Source organism: Taudactylus pleione, unplaced genomic scaffold (assembly GCF_031769625.1).
Source record: "Taudactylus pleione unplaced genomic scaffold, aTauple2 ptg001378l, whole genome shotgun sequence".
In the NCBI taxonomy this organism is placed as follows: domain Eukaryota; kingdom Metazoa; phylum Chordata; class Amphibia; order Anura; family Myobatrachidae; genus Taudactylus; species Taudactylus pleione.
Window position 1 is genome coordinate 248,827 of NW_028285778.1, and position 15,182 is coordinate 264,008.

Genomic DNA, 15,182 nt, shown 5'->3' on the forward strand with positions numbered 1-15,182 from the left:
CATGCATGTATGAGGTTGCTTCTTAGCCAAGGGAGTGGGATCACTCACAATTTTGCCTAAGTACACAGCCATGAATAAAGAATGGTACCACAACATTCTCCAAAAGCAACTTCTCCCAACCATCCAAGAACAGTTTGGTGATGAACAATGCCTTTTCCAGCATGATGGAGCACCTTGCCATAAGGTAAAAGTGATAACTAAGTGGCTTGGGGAACAAAACATCGAAATTTTGGGTCCATGGCCAGGAAACTCCCCAGACCATTGAGAACTTGTGGTCAATCCTCAAGAGGCAGGTGGACAAAACCCACAAATTCTGACAAACTCCAAGCATTGATTAGGCAAGAATGGGCAGCCATCAGTCAGTATGTGGCCCAGAAGTTGATTGACAGCATGCCAGGGCGAATTGCAGAGGTCTTGAAAAAGAAGGGTCAACACTGCAAATATTGACTCTTTGCATAAACTTAATGTAATTGTCAATAAAAGCCTTTGGCACTTACGACATGCTTGTAATTTTACTTCAGTATAAAATAGGTCTAATACTAAAGCAGCAAACTTTGTGAAAACCAATACTTGTGTCATTCTCAAAACTTTGGGCCACAGTTGTGTGTGTTTATATATATACATACTGTATATTCTGCCATGTTCAAGGTTAGATATATTAATTTAGGAAAAGCACTCGCTTAAGTTAAAGCAATAAAAAGTTAGTTTATTACCACCAGACAGTATTCTGACAGGCAATTTGGTATCACATCCCAATTGTCGATGTTTAGGTCCCTTACGGACCATTTTCAAGACAACTCACCAGTATCTCACAAGATGCCAGTTTTAATAGACAGAATTTTTATTCTTTGGTCCATAAGACCTTCTTCCAGCCCTCGGTATCTGGTGGTGCTGCCCAGCCCTCGGTAGCTGGTGGTGCTGCTCAGCCCTCGGTAGCTGGTGGTGCTGCCCAGCCCTCGGTAGCTGGTGGTGCTGCCCAGCCCTCGGTAGCTGGTGGTGCTGCCCAGCCCTCGGTAGCTGGTGGTGCTGCCCAGCCCTCGGTAGCTGGTGGTGCTGCCCAGCCCTCGGTAGCTGGTGGTGCTTGCCCAGCCCTCGGTAGCTGGTGGTGCTTGCCCAGCCCTCGGTAGCTGGTGGTGCTTGCCCAGCCCTCGGTAGCTGGTGGTGCTTGCCCAGCCCTCGGTAGCTGGTGGTAGAGGCAGCCTCTTTATCGTTGCTGTAGAATAGTTGTAGGTTTTAAGCCCATCAGTTCTTCTCTGAAAAAGGCTTTTTATAACGCCAAAATTCACAATATATTTCAGTTTTTGCTAACCAAAACATTTTTCTTTACCCCCCAGCAGTTACCAGCTTTGTACCATTCCAGGTTATTCCCTGAACTTAAATAAAAACTAGAAAATAGAGGTGTGTTACATCTTGTGACAGGTAGTGTATACAGATCTCTCAGTGTATATATACAGATCTCTCGGTGTATATATATATTAGGGATGTGCAGGCTTGTATTAGTTCGGATTTTTCCCACCAAAAATCGGGTATCAGAAAGAGGCAAAACGTCATCTTTCTTGGACTTTTGTCCAGGAATGATATTTGTCCAAGAAAGATGACATTTTGTCTCTGTGTGAGTAGACTCTGTACATTGCATTGTTTTTATTCCATTTACATTTAAAAACAAAAGCATTTTTACTATGCATGGTGGCATAGTGTTAGAATTGTTGCCTCATAGTGCTGGGGTGTAAGGTACTATTCCTAAGGCCATATTTGTGTGGAGTTTATATGTTCTCTCCATGATTGTGTTTCCACTAGTAACTCTGGCTTCCGCTCACAAACCTTATAGGCAGACTGGTAGGTTAAGTGGCTTCTGATAAAAATGGAACCTGGTGTGTGATGAGGAATTACATTGTAAGCTCCAACGGGGGCATGGACTGATGTGACTGATTACTCAGAATAGCAACTGAGCACATCCAAGATGGCTGTCTCACCTTATACAAATATGCAAAGTGTTTTAAATCCTATTGGGAGAATGGTGCTATATAAACAAATAATGTAATTAGTTATCTTAAATGTAACATTTTAATACATGCCTGTTTCATGTCTACCAATTAAGGAAATTAAACTGTGACTTTCTCATGCCTTACAACAGCTGGTTCTCACCTGTGACTTCTCTGATGTTTAATAAGATCAAATGATTGTGAAAAACATTTCCCACACTTAGAACATGGAAATGGTTTCTCACCTGTGAGTTCTCTGATGTTTAACAAGATCTGATTTCTGTATAAAACATTTCCCACACTCAGAACATGGAAATGGCTTCTCACCTGTGTGTGTTTTCTGATGTCTAACACAATCTGATCTCTGTATAAAACATTTCCCACACTCAGAACACTGAAATGGCTTCTCACCCATGTGACTTCTCTTATGTACAACAAGAGCTGATTTATGTATATAACATTTCCCACACTCAGAACAATGAAATGGTTTTTCACCTTTGTGACTTCTATGATGTTGAACAAGATGTGATTTATGTGAAAAACATTTCCCACACTCAGAGCATAGAAATGGCTTCTCACCTGTGTGACTTCTCTGATGCCCAACAAGATCAGATTTAAGTTTAAAACATTTCTCACATTCGGAACATGAATATGGTTTCTCACCTGTGTGATTTCTCTCATGTATAATCAGCTGTGATTTCTGTGTAAAACTTTTCCCACACTCAGAGCATGGAAATGGCCTGTCACCTGTGTGACTTCTTTTCTTATGACTAGCAAGAGATGACTGGTTTGTAAAACATTTTCCACACTCAGAGCATGGAAATGGTTTCTCACCCGTGTGACTTCTCTGATGTATAATCAACTGGGAATCATGTGTAAAACTTTTCCCACACTCAGGACAGGGAAATGGTTTTTGACCTGTGTAACTCCTCTGATGTGCAACAAGAGCGGATTTATTTGTGAAACGTTTTCCACACTCAGAGCATGAAAATGGTTTCTCACCTGTGTGACTTCTCTGATGTATAATAAGATGTGATTTCTCATTAAAACGTTTCCCACACTCGGAGCATGGATATGGTTTTTCACCTGTGTGGACTCTTTCATGTATAACAAGAGATGATTTGCCGATAAAACATTTCCCACACTCAGAGCATGGAAATGGCTTCTCACCTGTGTGACTTTTCTTGTGCCTAACAAGTTGTGAGCTCTGTGTAAAACATCTCCCACACTCAGAGCATGGAAATGGTTTCTCACCTGTGTGTGTTCTCTGATGTATAACAAGATGTGATTTCTGTGCAAAGCATTTCTCACACTCAGAGCATGAAAATGGATTCTCACCTGTGTGAAATCTTTCATGTATAACAAGATCTGCTTTTCGTGGGAAACTTTTCCCACACTCAGAACATAAAAATGGCAGCTCACCTGTGTGACTTCTCTCATGAATAACAAGACCTTGTTTGTGTGCAAAACATTTACCGCACTCAGAGCATGGATATGGTTTCTCACCTGTGTGACTTCTCTTATGTCTAACAAGATATGATTTTAGTGAAAAACTTTTCCCACATTCAGAGCATGGAAATGGCCTCTCACCTTTGTGACGTCTCTCATGTCTAAGAAGATATAATTTCAGAGTAAAACATTTCCCACACTCAGAACATGGAAATGGCCTCTCACCTGTGTGATGTCTCTGATGTGCAACAAGATATGATTTCACAGTAAAACATTTTCCACACTCAGAGCATGGAAATGGCCTCTCATCTGTGTGACTAGTCTCAACTAGGTTAGCTGTAAAACTCTGAAATTTAGAAGAGGACATTACTGCATCACTGCCATGATCTGTACTTTGTGAAGCAATATGAGAGTTACCAGGGGAACATTCCCCAAGAATAGAGGGATCAGATGGTATATCTGCACTGTGAAGTGCTGGATGTATATTCAGGGTAAGGTGGTTTTCCTCTGGAGGGCCTCGTGTGATGTTCCTATCTTCTAATTTTAAATGAGGAGACCACGCGAGATGCTCCTCCAAAGTATTCCTTGTATTGGGTCCATCTAGTAGAAATAAAATAGTTAACCAAGAATACCACAATAAAGGCATCACTAATCAATATTTATCATACCCCTATTCCCATAGGTTTGTGCTTCGTACAACCTTATGCAGAACACTTTGGGGCTGGTACCGCTCACACTAATAAATATAATACAGGAGAAGAAAGGAGACACGGGGAGCTTTGCTGAGTGATGCACTAAAGATCATATATTTATGTTACCAACATATACATTTCAGTGGTACTTGCATTAAAATAAAATCAGAACATGTTCCCACATAACATAATATATGTATTTTGTAATAATTTATTTAATCCATTTGTCCTACTATTGCAGAGACATAACAACAGCTAAAATAAAACCATTTGTGCAAAAGTTGGGTTAATAATTAGTGATCAAACATTGATGTTATGTTTCAGCTCCGAAACATCGTTTGCCGCTTGCGATAATTAATATGAACGTGTAACAATCTCAATAAATGTAGTTATTTTGTTTGATCCATTCACGCTAGGTAATACACGTTATTATGTGCAGCAGGCTGATATGTAATAAGCCAGTCACTGTGACACGTTATTATGTGCAGCAGGCTGATGTGTAATAAGCCAGTCACTGTGACACGTTATTATGTGCAGCAGGCTGATGTGTAATAAGCCAGTCACTGTGACACGTTATTATGTGCAGCAGGCTGATGTGTAATAAGCCAGTCACTGTGACACGTTATTATGTGCAGCAGGCTGATATGTAATAAGCCAGTCACTGTGACACGTTATTATGTGCAGCAGGCTGATATGTAATAAGCCAGTCACTGTGACACGTTATTATGTGCAGCAGCCTGATATGTAATAAGCCAGTCACTGTGACACGTTATTATGTGCAGCAGGCTGATATGTAATAAGCCAGTCACTGTGACACGTTATTATGTGCAGCAGGCTGATATGTAATAAGCCAGTCACTGTGACTGATTAGGACATGCCTGGTCAACCTGTGGTTCTCCAGCTGTTGTGAAACTACAAATCCCAGCATTGCCTGCCAGTTTTAGCATTCCCTAATACCAAAACTGTGGCAGGGCAGGCTGGGGCTTGTAGTTTCATACAGCTGGAGAGCCACATGTTGGCCAGGCTTGCATTAGGGTGATAAACCAAAGATATTGAGCTGGTTGGGTGTAATATAAAGATGGGTCACTGGGGTAATTCTTCCATTTGTTCTACCTCTCAGAATATTACAGAATCACGGGACTGAAAAATAAGAATTTTCCGCCCATCACTGGCATCGCTTGCGCCAAATGTATGGAAGCGGTAAAAAAGAGGCGACCGCACACATCGAGTTGAGGCAGGAACTGTCACATTGGAGGACAAATATGCCTGCCTAATGGCAGAAGTGACCCATCTAGCGATGGACCCTTTTGAAGCAGGCCAGACTCTCTGGTGCATCAATCAACACCAACAATGATTCCGTACACCTCAAAGACGCAGTATGGTCCAAGTAAATGCGTAACGCACGGTACCACATCCAACAGTGACAAGGAAGAAGCTTCACTAGTCACTGAATCCTGGCAGAAAGCCGGAAGGACAATATCTTGGTTAATGTGGAAAGCCGATACCACCTTTGGCAGAAAGGAAGATTAAGGGTGTAAAAAAATAATAAGCGGAGCTTTATAGGACAGAGCCACTAATTTCAATACCCACCTGGCTGAGGCAATGGCCAAAAGGAAAACAACCTTCAGAGTGAGATATCACAATTCTACAGACTCCAAAGGCTCAATGGCGCCTCCAAAACTAAAGGTATATAAGGAGACTGCATGCGAAGAACTCCTTGTAAGAAGGTCTGAACTTCTGGAATGGTGGCCAATTTCCTTTGAGTCGACAGGGATGAAATTTGTCCATTAAGAGAGGACAATCTCAGACCCTTACCCAATCCCTCTTGTAAAAAGGACAAGAGGTGAGATACTTGGTTATTTCAGGCATGAACTTGTGTTGGTCACACCAAGAAATACGATGATAAATCTGGGAAGTAACTGGTTTAAAAGCCTGTATCATGGTTTTCACCACAGACTCTGCAAACCCTTTGATCCTCAGAATTTTGGATTCAAGAACCATGCCGTCAAAGCCAAGCCATGCAATTTGGGGTGACGGCATGGGCCCTGATGCAACAGATCTGAACGCGGAGGCAGATAAAAAAAGAACATCTGAATAAAAGACAAAGCTAGTGGGTTTCAACCAATCTGGCAAAAGGAACAGCTTCTAATGAAGCTACCATTTTCCCCATTACCTGTATAGCCCTTAGAACAGAGATATGAGATATCTGTAAATGGTCATTATTCTGGATTGAAGATCCTGAATCTTTGCCTGTGGCAGAAACACTCTATGACACTGAGTGTCGAAGAGAAAACCCAAAACTACCATCCTCTGAGATGGAGTTCAATTTGATTTGGGAAAGTTGATGATCCAGCCGAATCTCTGGAGCATACCTAATTTAATCTGAATATGTTGTTTCAATAGAGCTATTATGGGAGCCCTTAGCAACAAATCATCTAGATAAGCCAAAAAATGTATTTCCTCTCTCCTGAGTAGGAATATCATTGTAAATGCTCTGTGAGCGATGGCCAAACCAAATGGCAGAGCCTGAAACTGAAAATGTTGATGCTCCACTGCAAACCGCAGAAGATGCTGATGATCCCGCCATATAGGAATATGGAGGTAGGTAGGCATCCTTAATATCTATGGAAGCCAGAAAATCTTCATCTTACAACAGAACAAATGACTGACCTTATTGACTCCATCTTGAATTTCTCCAAGTGAAGATAAGCATTTAACTCCCTGAGGTTGAGAATGGGTCAGAATTACCTGTCTGGCTTGTCTACTAAGAGAAGATTGGAGTAAAACCCCAGAACTACCTGTAGTGCGGAAATTGAATAATTTCTCCGGATATGGCAAGCACAAAAATTGCCTGCATGAGAGCCGCCTTTCTGCAATCATCAACAGGGAGGAGTTGAAAAGAACCTTCTTGGAACAGGACCCTCGAAATCCAAAATGTAACCCCTGGTGACTATATGACTTACCCAAAAATATGGATTGTATTGAATCCAGGTTTCCTGGAATTTGAGGAAGTGAATTCCCACCAGAGGACGGGTCCCAGTCCCGTGACAGTCATGTGGATCTCCCTGCTGGTTTAGCTGCAGGTCGACTGGTGCCAGAACCACCTCGTCCCCTATAGGTCCCTCTTTGGAGACCTCTAGGTGCACCTTGGAAAGCCTGAAATCTTCCCTTACCTTCATTCCGAAAGGAACAAAACCTAGGAGTTTTTGTTTTAGGTGTAGTTACAAGAAGGTAAGGACTTTTACCTCCTGTAACCTGTGAAATAATTTTTGTTGCTTCTGGACCAAACTAAGACCTTCCTTCAAAAGACAGTGCCTCTAGAGTATCTTTTGATTCTACGTCTGCCTTCCATGTTTTAAGCCAAGCGAACGCCTGGCAGAAACAGCTAAGGCTGAAATATGAGACTGTATCTAAATAGTATCTAATAAAGCGTCATCTATATAGGTTAGAGCTTCCGAAATCTGATCAGCTAAGGAGTTAGCTTCAGATTCATCCCCGGATTGAAAATCAGTAATCATCTGATTCATCCAGGGACAGATAGCCTCAATCACCCAGAATTGGCCGCAGCGATACTCCTGACAAGGTGAACAAAGATTTTAGAACAGTCTCATTCTTAGTCGTGAGGAACCTAACCAACCTAGCAATAGGAGCATCCACCATGGGTGGTATTTCCCATTCGTTGGTATCCTCTTCTGAAATAGGATAAAGACACTTACATTTTTTCAGAATATGAAATTTTGAATTCAGGGCCTAATTCAGACCCGCTCGCGAGCGCTGAGCACTCGCAAGCGGGTCGATGTTGGCCAAGTGCGCATGCGTACGACGGCGGAGGCTCCGTCGTGTGCATGCGCGAGACCCGAATAACGACGGCCAAGCCGTCGTTATGGGTCTCGCACCAAAGGGGGCGTGCTGTCGATGGTGAGTGACAGCACGCCCCCTTTGCTGGGCGCGTCTGCCCAGACGGAGGCGTTTCCATGGGAACGCCTACCATCTGGGGCCGGCCCCACTGACATCACTAGTGATGTCAGTGGGAGTGCTTTTGGCTCTGATAGAGCCAAAAGCACTCCAGGGCTTGCGGCAACGAGACCCTACCTTTCGTCGCAAGCCCGATGGTCGCGATGGTCTTGACCATCACGACCATCATCATGGGCGCTCGCATAAGCTGTGGGTGGTAACCCACAGCTATGCGAGCGGCCAAAAGGCCGCACTATTAAAAAAAAAAAAAAAAAACGCCCTGATTCAGAGCGGGCGCTCGTTCAGAGCATCCGGCTCTGAATCAGGCCCTCAGTTTTAACCAGGATCCCTTTACTATTTCCTCAAAGTAAGAAAATTCTGGGAAAACCAAAACATGTTTCTTCTTACGTTTGAAAAAAGAAACTGCACTAGTCTCTGGCATAGCCGCCATCTGTAACTGCCCTAGTCTCTGGCATAACCGTCTCCTGTAACTGCGCTAGTCTCTGGCATAGCCGCCATCTGTAACTGCCCTAGTCTCTGGCATAACCGTCTCCTGTAACTGCGCTAGTCTCTGGCATAGCCGCCATCTGTAACTGCCCTAGTCTCTGGCATAGCCGACCCCTGTAACTGCGCTAGTCTCTGGCATAACCGTCTCCTGTAACTGCGCTAGTCTCTGGCATAGCCGACCCCTGTAACTGCGCTAGACTCTGGCATAGCCGACCCCTGTAACTGCACTAGTCTCTGGCATAGCTGCTTCATGAAACTACGCTAATCTCTGGCATAGCCGCCATCTGTAACTGCGCCAGTCTCTGGCATAGCCGCCATCTGTAACTGCGCCAGTCTCTGGCATAGCTGCCTCCTGTAACTGCAGAGTTTCCCTGATTGCAGCTATCAACATAGAAACTCCTGAATGTGACTAGGAGTCACCCTCCCAGTTTGAGGAGTCCTCCCAGTCATAATCCAATTCCCCTTCTTCCTGTGAAGAAATAACTGAAGCTTCTTTTGCAGGAAAATCTACAGAGGAATGTGACCACTTTTGAATGGCTGTGGCCCCGAATTATTTAGAGACTTTGCCATCTGAGTGAGTCAACGTCCCATATTCTAGGCCCATCTGGGCTCTACCGAGGGACCAGACAGGGGAGGAGCTTGAGCACAGGGTGTCATATAATTTTCCTGAAAGTAACGTATGTCACCTATGGCATCCGCCATAGAACTGGCCCAATCAGGCACCACCGACTGTTCAGCCGAACATCCTGGTGATGGATTTACCTGTGAACTGTCAGGATCCGGCCTGGAATCGGGTTTTACTCACTGCTGAACTGGTGTCTTTAGGCTCCGAGGCGTTCAGATGCCTGTGGTAGTGGCTGGTAATGGCTGAGGATTTTCCCCGGGGTCCGTTTGGATTTCCTGACTCCTGTGTTAGCAGGCATGGGTGCAGCCATGTTGGTTCATCTCACCTGATCAGTCATCTCCAATGGCAGCCCTGCTAGTCTCCCAGCTGATCTCATGATCCAATGACCAGCTGCCTAGGGGTGTTTAGGTCTAACTCCTGCAACAGGAAGTTGCTGTTCATCATCGCTGTATGAGTGCACGTAGTCTTTCCCTGTGACAACCGTCTCATGTTCCAGAGGCCGTATTTCTTTCTTCAGTCTTCCTGGTTTCCTGTGTGTCTTCAATCACAACTCTGTGTATTCAGTCCTCATGTTCCGTACAAGTTCCTGGCTTCCTGTGTGTCTTCAATCACAACTCTGTGTATTCAGTCCTCATGTTCCGTACAAGTTCCTGGCTTCCTGTGTGTCTTCAATCACATCCCTGTGTATTCAGTACCCGCGTTCTGTACAGTGTGTTTCAAGTCACCCCACTGTGTATCCTTTCCAGTCCTCTGCAGGTGTGTCCGGAGTCGCACCTGTGTACAAATACTCACCACTGTGTACACTTTCAAGTCATCTGCTGGTGTGTCCGGAGTCGCACCTCTGTGTACTAAATACACACCATAGTGTGCAAAGTACGCACCATTGTGTATTTAATCCCTGTGCTTCAGTACAAGATCATCCCGAGTGTCTCAAGCTGCACCTTCGTGTACTAAATACACGCCATAGTGTACAAAGTACGCACCATTGTGTACTTCATCCCTGTGCTTCAGTACAAGATCATCCCGAGTGTCTCAAGCCACATCTGTGTACTAAATACACATCATAGTGTACAAAGTATGCACCATTGTGTACTTCATCCCTGTGCTTCAGTACAAGTTCATCCCGAGTGTCTCAAGTCGCACCTCTGTGTATCCAGTCTCCAACTTCAATACAAGTTCACCCTGAGTGTCTCCAGCTGCTCCTCCAGTACACCCCCAAGTGGCATCCTTGGGTACTTCGCCCCTGTGTTCGGTACAAGTTCCGTCTTCACGTCCAGTACGCCCTCAAGTGGCATCCTTGTGTAATTCGTCCCTGTGCTCGGTACAAGTTCTGTCTACACCTCCAGTGCACAACCAAGTGGCATCTTCGTGTTCCTTGTTCCTGTCTCAGTATAATTTCATCCCTGCACATTCAGTACGTCTCCGGAACATCTTAGAGTATCCAGTCCTGGTGTTTCAGTACTAGCCATTCACCTGTGTTACTATATTCTTAGTGTTCCCTGTGTTTATGTGTATATATATATATATATATATATATATATTTCAGTCTTCTGTCACTCCCAGGTAGCTGTCCAGAGGGCCGCGACCTGCTCACTTGGTGCAGCAAAAAAAACAAATCCTAATTGCAGGGGTCGCTGGAGAAAACCACCAAGTGAGTTAGACTCCGCGCCTCTGGGAAGGTCTAGTCAAACCCGGGCTTGACCGCAATTAGGAGACACTTCGTACAAGTATAAACAGTGACTTGTTTTTTTTAAAACTCTTGTCTGGCTTATCCATACTGAGAAAGAAAGACAAGTCTACTCCAATCATTCAGCTACCTAAATTCCCATAGGAAAAGTGTAGCCCTGAATGAATAGAAAATACAGAGGTAAATGTAGAGTCTTATTCACCCACTTGTTTAAATGCAAAAACACCCCGGCCCCAAAAGACCAAATTCTTTGCCTATAAACCAAAGGTAAAATAAATTGTCATATACACACACACACTCATACACACATACCCACACATATAAACACACCTGTGTAAGATACTGCCTATCAGTGCAGTGACTATGCTTATACATACTGTATAGAAAGCCCAGAACACATGGGTAACTACACATCCAGGGTTACGGCTTAGCTTGTCAGGCCTCCATCACGCAGTGTCTGCTCTGACTTCCCCCAGACCTCAGCTGCTCTGACTTCCCCCAGACCTCAGCTGCTATGACTTTGCAGCAGCCTGTACTTTAATCAGAATAAATACCTGGGGGAGTGGATGCGTGGCCGGCTACCGAGTCCTGCTAATTCCGGACACCTGTGAACATAGCATCCAGCGTCCGCTGCTCAGCCTAATGATGTCACCGCTGCGCGAATACACGTGCAGCAGTCATTTACTCACTCTCTGACACATAGCCTCCGGTGCTCGCCAGTGACGTCGCCTGCCGTGCGATCTATGTGCAACAGCGCTCTATCTATCCGGCCATCTGTTTAATCTCTGGCCTGGAAACTACTTGTGGCCCCTCCTGATGACATCACTGCTGTGCGCCTGAATGCCCCTCTCTCATTTAAAAGCAGCAGCGTGTCGCTGCTGCTGTAACCCTCAAACCGAATGCAGCGCTGAGGACTGAAGCAGTGTTGTGCTGAGCAGCCCCTGGAGGTGTGAGACAAGCCGGCTCTGCAGGATCTGTAGTAACAAGGCCCAGCCAATCTGCTCTAAAGCACTGTGCAGTATAATGGCAACAAGATTCATATACTAGTAACATATATGACCTTTATGCCTGCGGCCCCCTCAGATGTGTGTCTGGCATGGAGAGAGACCCAGGGACATGGTAGTTTGGTGACTCTCTCAGTGGCCGTCTTTAGAGTGGGATACAGGTTCACACAAACCCTCTAATCTATATAACTCCCTCTCTGTTGGTGCTTGTCCAGGAACTAAGCTCCCAAATCCAAAGCACTAACATAAAGAAATAAAACCCAACTAAAAGCGAGGACCTTATAGACTGAGCTTATGGTGGAAAGGGGGGGGAGATATTTACGGGTGGGAGACAGTTCTCAATTAGCTAGTGTCCGACTCCACCCATTACTATACATAACCCAGATGTAAGGTGTCCCCCAGATGGAAGAAAAAGGAATGTATATAACACAGCAGAGTCCAACTCAAAACAGCTCTACATAAGTTAACAAATCAGGAAACGAATATTAAATATAATTTAAATTTCACAGAAACAGGTTAATTGCAAATTGAGCAATAATATTCCACATATCATCCTATGTAGTATCAGTAGGCCAGGCCAAGCCCTTTGGCTGAGCGTGTAGAATTAGGGATTGCTGTAGCAGAGCATGGTTGGACCCTGTGCCGGCCCCGTCCACTGAGCGTACAACAGCATTACGTCATGCGGAAGGGGCGTGACACACTGCTTCACTAAGTGCAACAATGACCGTCCTAAGGACGCCCGATTGGCTGCATATACTGGCCAGGGAGCCAGTCAGTCCACAGGACACTCTGCGGGTGATCCAGAAGCAATCCTGGCTGTAGGCACCCTGCTAACCAGGAACAAGAGCCAGCGGGCTAGGCACTGCTGCCCACAGAGCCTCTGGGCCGGCACCGGTCGCCCATAACTAGTTACGGCACTGTGTTGTAGTGCAAGGAAAATATGCAACTCCTTTCTGTAATAAGTCTTTATTACTCACCTGTGGTGATATCTGTAGGGATTTCATCCTCCTTACACTGCTGATCACCCCTCATATACGTCTCGTCACCCTCTATATCTTCTGCCTTCATATCAGTCACATACATCTCTTCTTCTCCCTCTATATCTTCTGCCTTCATATCAGTCACATACGTCTCTTCTTCTCCCTCTATATCTTCTGCATTCATATCAGCCAGAATTTCACCCTAAATAACCCACAAAACAATAAAGTAACATTTTAAAAATGTCAGATTTCATGAAATCACAGTAAGTAGAAGATTTGTGGTTACTGGTGTTACTGTATAATGTCCCATTCCCAGCAGTCACCTCTCCAGTCATGACCCAGGCACATCCCCTGGTGTTACTGTATAATGTCCCATTCCCAGCAGTCACCTCTCCAGTCATCACCCAGACACATCCCCTGGTGTTACTGTATAATGTCCCATTCCCAGCAGTCACCTCTCCAGTCATCACCCAGACACATCCCCTGGTGTTACTGTATAATGTCCCATTCCCAGCAGTCACCTCTCCAGTCATCACCCAGACACATCCCCTGGTGTTACTGTATAATGTCCCATTCCCAGCAGTCACCTCTCCAGTCATCACCCAGACACATCCCCTGGTGTTACTGTATAATGTCCCATTCCCAGCAGTCACCTCTCCAGTCATCACCCAGACACATCCCCTGGTGTTACTGTATAATGTCCCATTCCCAGCAGTCACCTCTCCAGTCAGCAGCTGAATGATCTTGTTGGTGAGTTTGAGGATCTTCTTGTCATTGTCTCTCTCATGTATCAGTGAGTGAGGTGGAGGCACCGTGATGGAGATCTGGGTCCTGCTCAGTCCTCCTGACACATGGAGACGGCTGCTGGGTGTCTCACACTCACCAAATGTCTTCTTCACTACTGTGTAATCCTGTGTATTGGGTGAGACATAAATAAAAGGGTAAAATTATACTCATGGAGCCATTTATTGAGGTGTCATCAGCGTATAATATGCATGAAGGTTCTGTCTTACAAATAAAACCTTTTATTCTGTAACTGTTTACAATATATAGGAAAGTGGACAGAATATAGCACATCTCCTGCCATCTTCATTTCAGTGATAGAAAAGAAACAAAAAAAAGATACTGTGAGCAATGTGATATATTCCAGCTCCTATGATAACTGAGGCACTGATACTATATGTCCCTGTATTATTACTATAGATATAAGTGATGTCACTGTGACATTCCCAGATCCCCTCACCTCCCCAGTCATGTCCCTGTATTACTACTATAGATATAAGTGATGTCACTGTGACACTCCCAGATCCCCTCACCTCCCCAGTCATGTCCCTGTATTATTACTATAGATATAAGTGATGTCACTGTGACACTCCAAGATCCCCTCACCTCCCCAGTCATGTCCCTGTATTACTACTATAGATATAAGTGATGTCACTGTGACACTCCCAGATCCCCTCACCTCCCCAGTCATGTCCCTGTATTATAAGTGATGTCACTGTGACACTCCCAGACCCTCTCACCTCCCCAGTCATGTCCCCGTATTATTACTATAGATATAAGTGATGTCACTGTGACACTCCCAGATCCTCTCACCTCCCCAGTCAGCAGGTAGATGATCTCCAGGGTGAGATTTAGTATCCGCTCAGTCATGTGACTCCTGTCTGTGTCCATCCTCAGTGATTTATACAGGACACGTCTAAACCTCACATGACTTCTAGTAACAAGGATCTGACTCCTCACTGCACAGAAATCTTTGAATAAATATAATTATTAGAAGCTATTTATTACCAGTTATCTATGTAGAGCGCACATATTACACAGCGCTTTACAGGGAATATTTAGTGATATCTGTTCCTGCCCCAGAGGAGCTTACAATCTACATTTCCTACCACACGGACACACAAACAAACACACACACACACACACACATTAGGGGTATTTATGAAAGAAGCCAACTAACCTACCAGTGTGGCTTTGGAGAGTGTGAGAAATACAGATCACCTGGGAGAAACCAATGCAAACACTGGAACATACAGAATCCACACAGACAGAACCTTGGTTGGGAATTAAATTCACGACCCCAGAGCAGAGTAGAAATGCTGTCCACTACGCTATTGTGTTGCCTATATAAATGTAAGAGTACACTGAGTGACCACTAATCCCCTCATTCCCAGAGCCATAGAGTCTAGGTCAGTGTTTCTCAGATGTTCCTCTGACCCAGCTTCAAAGGGCTGCTCAGTGACCACCACACAGCATTGCTGGAGGTTACACCAATGGTCCTCTCATGGCCAATAATCCT

General features: G+C 44.7%; 1 protein-coding gene across 1 annotated transcript in view; it reads right to left on the minus strand.

Annotated features, from left to right (window-relative positions):
• LOC148442965 (uncharacterized) overlaps positions 1-14,554 on the minus strand; it is a 142,875-nt gene extending 128,321 nt beyond the window's left edge. The window contains 5 exon segments of the mRNA XM_088463460.1: positions 2,146-2,229; positions 2,231-4,031; positions 12,878-13,082; positions 13,600-13,791; positions 14,477-14,554. Coding sequence (XP_088319586.1) covers positions 2,146-2,229; positions 2,231-4,031; positions 12,878-13,082; positions 13,600-13,791; positions 14,477-14,554 — 2,360 coding nt within the window.
• Positions 14,555-15,182: the final 628 nt, after the last annotated feature.